Genomic DNA, 4,674 nt, shown 5'->3' with positions numbered 1-4,674 from the left:
CAAGAAGGTGCGGGGAAGCCGGCGGAGCCGCCAGCTGTTCCAGTCTGCCTGGGACACTGCGGCCTTTGTCGTCTTCCTCACCTTCATCGGTGAGTGGCCACCGCCCCCCGCCCCCCCCCCCCTCCTGCCCCCCCGGGGCGCCCGCGGGGGGGCCCAAAGGTGAGCCCCTGGCAGGTGAGCCCCACCAGCCTTCCTGGTGGCCCTCAGCAGAGAAGGGAGGGTGGCTGGGAGGCTGAGGAATGAGCCTGTCCCCTCTGCCTTTCTTACAGGAAAGACTCAAGGGAGAGGACAACTTGGCCATGGAACCCTAATGCCACAGTCCCCTCCGCCCCTTCCCGCATGGCCCGCAGGCACAGAAACAAGGCTTTGTGTTGGCTCTGAGCCTGAGTCTGGACTGTTCTGGGCCCCGTCAGGTGGGTGTGTGGGCACTCACTGCCAGGCTGATGTCCACCTTGTCCCCGAGTCTTCAGCCGGCAGCAGGTTAGCGCCCGGTCTCCCAGCTGGTGGTGGGCCAGAGCTGCTCTGCGCTCCAGGCAGACCTCCGCTCCCCCAGCAGCTGAGAGCTGAGCACCGTGCTCTCAAAGGCCAGCCCGGTCCTGGTGTGGGCAGGGAGTGGGGAAGCCAGGCCCGGGGACCAGAGGTGCAGGGGGGAGGCCGCTGGCTCCTGAAGCTGACAGCCGCTACCGCCAGGATCCCACCCCGCCGGGGGCCCCACCCTTGGCTGCCTCCTGACCCTCCCTGACTCAAACACCAACTGGCCCCCTTCCTCCCAGGCACCCCCAACCCAGGGTCCATGCCCATTGAGTGAGGCTGGGCAGGGTGAAGAGGGAGAGAAACAGCTCTAATCCCTGGCTCTGGCTGGCACTCCGAGGTGGCAGGGCCTCCTTCCCAGGGAACTGGCTCCTGGGATTGCTCAGAGGGCCCTGGAGCTCCAGTAGCTGGAGAACACGGAGATCTGTGGGAGAGGTGGGGGCATGGCCAACGGGGTGCTGGGGCCTCCTGGCATGGCTCTAGCCAGCTGGATGGTGCTGGGGACTGACCCTGCCTCACCCTGTGACCCAGGTGAGATGTCAAGGTCATCCAAAGGCATCCAAGGTCAAAGGGACTCAGCCACGGCCTGGCTGCCTGGTGTGAGTACAATGGACTTCACCATCGGGGTGCTGCGACTGCACAGGGGCACCGTGTTGAACACACACGATGAGGCAGGCAGGTCAAAAAGGAAAGTTCCCAGTTCAAGCCCAGAGACCTCTGCTGCGACTGCACAGGGGCACCGTGTTGAACACACACGATGAGGCAGGCAGGTCAAAAAGGAAAGTTCCCAGTTCAAGCCCAGAGACCTCCCTGAGTACTGGGTATACTTCTGCCCGTGATCTGTAGCTGGCTGAAGGCTGGGGTGGGCTGAGGTGCTGGGACCCTGCTGGGGTGCCCCTCCCAGTGAAGGGGCTCGGCCCGGGGCCCATCCAAGGCCTGCCAGGCCCACAGACCCCTCACCTTGTCCTTGAGCTGCTGGCAGAGCTGGAGGGACACAGTGAAGTAGACCAGGGCGTCGTTGAGCCAGGGGATCACACACTCCACCTTGTGCACGTGGGTCACCTCTAGGCGCTGGGAGCCCCACTCACTGGGAGAAGGGTAAGGTCCCTGAGGGTGGGCTTGGGCCTGGCCCCCAGGGTGGGCTGGGGAGGGCATACTTACAACATGGCCCCAGGGCTGTGGAGCACCGCACCTCCAGTTGGGCGGAAGTTCTAGGAAGAAGAGTGCCAGCCCTGGTCAGGCAGGTCTGCATGTCTGGGTGTGTGTGGCCTCACCTTGGTGGAGTGGACTGCAGGGCATGCAGCCTGGGGCGGGGCGGGGCTAGGGTGCAGGGTGTGCACTCACCTTGGTGGAGCTGGGCTGCAGGACGTGCAGCTGGTACACCGTGAGGCACAACTTGTTGAGGTTGATGTAGACGTTGACCAGCAGGTCAGAGGGCAGGGCAGGGGCGAACATCCGCTGCAGGGAGGCAGGTGGCATGGAGTCCTGCCTGCTGCAGGAACCACTGACGGGAACCCTACCCCAGAAACAATCCTCCCAGGGACTGGGTTCTCCAACTCCCCTAGGCACTCCAGTACCTTCCAGGGCCACCAGATTTGGGACCCACTGACTAGAGCAAGGTCAACACCTCTGGGAACACAGGGTGGAAGCCAAGAACCCCATCCCAGCAAAGGCTCCCTCTGGGCCCTCCATGGGACCCATCTCCTGGGCAAGTGCTGGCCTGAGGCACTGACCGTGAGGCCGCTGGCTGCTATCTCGGGCAGCGTGAGGGTGGCCGGAGTGGTGAGCCGGTTGCGGGCTCTGGTCAGCTGCAGCATCACTGCATCCATCAGCTGGGGGAGGGGCAGTCGGCTAGTGTGCGGCCCGGCCCCACCCTCCCCCACCCCGCAGTGGGCACCGCAGAGCACGTCAGGGTGCCCTGCCACTGCCCATGGTCGCAGTTTGCAGGACCTGAACCTCCAGTGGGGGCCTGTCAGGATGCAGGAGTCTGGGCTTCGGGGGGTGGAGCCAGGACGTCTGCATGGATATCCTTCACACTCGGGGCCCAGGCACTGCTCCAATGGGGAATGGAAGATCTTGGGAGCAGAGTCCCACGGACAGGGGCTTTGCAGGTAGGGGGACAGGTGACGAAGGGAAGTGGGGGGCCCTAATCCAAGGTGGGTGCAGGGGCCAGGGGAGCCTCCTTCCTAGGCATGCAATGGCTGAGTTGAAGAAACTGAGGCTCTGAAGGGGTAAGCCAAGATCACTCAGCTGGAGGAACCCCCTGGGACCACCCGTCCCTCCCCTCTGCTGGTGCAACCCCCTGGCGGACTCCTGAGCCCCAGCTTCCGCTGCCTGATGGCCGTCAGGGCCTTTCATGAGCACTGGGGAGTCCTGGTTCTGGGAACACACAGGAGAGATGCGTGGTGTGGGGCTGCACACCCAGGGCACTCACAGCTCTGCAAAAGACCTTAGTCCATCTGGTTCCAGTCACGAGGGTCAGAGGGTGAGAGTGGTGGGGTGAACCACCAGAGGACACAGCGTCAGGGACAGAGCCACACATCCCAGGCAGTCCAAGCCCATGCGGGATGGCTTTGCGATTAGTGGCTTTTATTGTAGCTGCTGTGGCTGGCAACGAGTGTGAGGGGACTTCAAGAGTTCACCAGACAATGGAATTAAGATGTGAGTTTAGGACCAGCAGTTGGCTATGTCGCTGGACTCCCATGTAGTCGACCATGGTTCAAGTCCCACACCCGGTGGTTTAAACTCACGCTGGGCGCGTGTGCGTGTGTGCGTGTGTGCCCAAGATCCCGCGAGGAGAATGGAGAAGGGATTGTGGCGTGGCCATTCCCCCTGGGGGGTGATTTCTCACTTTCTGTCTCTCTGTCTCCCTCTCTTTCGGGTGAACGCACGTGCCCCATAGCAAAAACCTCTTAAAGAAAAAAAGATGTGAGTTTGTCCTGGTACAGAAATGTTTGAAATGTACATATACCTTTCTTATGACACATTTTCCATGGACTTTCAGAAGGCCCCCCCATTATCTGTCTCTTTTTCTTTTAAAGATTTTTTTTTAATTTGCTCTATAGTGTGTGCAATTGTTGGAGAGAGGTAGGAATGGAAACCACCCCCCAGAGGGATGGCCATGCCACAATCCCTTCTTCATTCTCTTCTTGGGACTCTGGGCACACACGCGCGTGGTGTGTTTCTCAAGCCGCAGGATCTGGGACCCAAACTGTGCAGCTGGCCAGGAGTTAGGGATCCGGCCTCCCTAACCACCATGCCACCTGCTGGCCTGGCTCCCTTTTACAGGTGTAGAACAGGAGGCACTGAGTGGCTACATAGGTGACTCGAGGTCGCTTAGCTTGCAATGACCCTCCTATTCTTGATACCCAGAGCCCTTGAGCCAGTGCAGGGGGTGGTGGTGGGCCCCAGCTGTCCATAGGGCTGATGGTCTCCCACAGCCTTGGCATTTAGGGGGTGCACAGGATGGTCGGGAAACAGAAAGTTGGGCCCAACGAGAGCCGCAAAGAAAATAAAGGGAAAAGAGGCGGAGAAAGGGGAAGGGCAAGAGAGGAAGGTGGTGGTCGTGTGGTGGGCTCTGCACCTCTGAGGGTGTGGAGGGGCCCTCCCACACCTCAGCCCCGGGCCCGGGGATAGCCCATGTCTGTGGGTCCTGGGCTGTGAGCTACTGTGCTGTGCCTACCCGGGTCTCACCGAGCGAAGGGTCAACCCTCAGCTAAGACTGGGGACCTGGTCCAGGGTGCGAAGCTGCCCAAGGGCCCCAGCAGGGCTGGTGCTGAGGACGGGGACCTGCTTTCCTGCTCCTGCCCGCAAGCCCACCTTGAGCACCTCAGCTCCGGTCTTGAACTGGTAGCTTTCATCCCGGTTGGTGAGGAGGTGAATGGCCTGGCTCACGTGGTTCCTGGCGTCCTGGATCTGAAAACAGCGCCCACTGTGCGGTTCCGACAGCTTTAGACCCTGGTCTCCAGGGGGTCTCAGCACGGGGACCCGCCCCCCCAGGGGCTGTGCTCCCAGGCCACTCTGCACTCTGTGATTGCTCTCTGCCCGGAGGGCCAGGCTGGCCAGGTTTGGGGCGGACGGCACGCAAGGCTGTGGGCCAGGTCTCTGCACAGCCGGCTTGTCTCCTCGGGGAGAAGCAGAGTG

At 61.8% G+C, this 4,674-nt stretch overlaps 2 protein-coding genes and 1 long non-coding RNA gene across 4 annotated transcripts in view; 2 read left to right on the top strand and 1 right to left on the bottom strand.

Moving 5' to 3' along the window:
- SMIM22 (small integral membrane protein 22) overlaps nt 1-93 on the top strand; it is a 2,782-nt gene extending 2,689 nt beyond the window's left edge. The window contains exon 3 of the mRNA XM_006140754.3: nt 8-93. Coding sequence (XP_006140816.1) covers nt 8-93 — 86 coding nt within the window. The remainder of the gene's footprint in view (nt 1-7) is intronic.
- A 28-nt stretch (nt 94-121) lies between these two features.
- Nucleotides 122-381, top strand: LOC114008374 (uncharacterized). 2 transcript variants are annotated; one of them, XR_003549926.1, is made up of 2 exons: nt 122-159; nt 270-381. It is a non-coding gene; the product is annotated as an uncharacterized LOC114008374 (long non-coding RNA). The 2 variants fall into 2 exon arrangements; XR_003549927.1 differs by having other exon boundaries at nt 122-174.
- Nucleotides 382-720: 339 nt separating this feature from the next.
- Nucleotides 721-4,674, bottom strand: part of ROGDI (rogdi atypical leucine zipper) — a gene marked incomplete at its 5' end in the record, with an annotated part of 11,627 nt that continues 7,673 nt past the window's right edge. Inside the window, 5 exon segments of the mRNA XM_014589147.1 lie at nt 721-955; nt 1,492-1,618; nt 1,693-1,742; nt 1,876-1,989; nt 2,265-2,363. Of these exon segments, the coding sequence (XP_014444633.1) occupies nt 914-955; nt 1,492-1,618; nt 1,693-1,742; nt 1,876-1,989; nt 2,265-2,363 (432 nt within the window).

Source organism: Tupaia chinensis, unplaced genomic scaffold, assembly GCF_000334495.1.
Source record: "Tupaia chinensis unplaced genomic scaffold, TupChi_1.0 Scaffold000042_2, whole genome shotgun sequence".
In the NCBI taxonomy this organism is placed as follows: Eukaryota; Metazoa; Chordata; class Mammalia; order Scandentia; family Tupaiidae; genus Tupaia; species Tupaia belangeri.
Note: the sequence above shows the minus strand (reverse complement) of the source record. Positions and strands in the feature narration are given on the sequence as shown.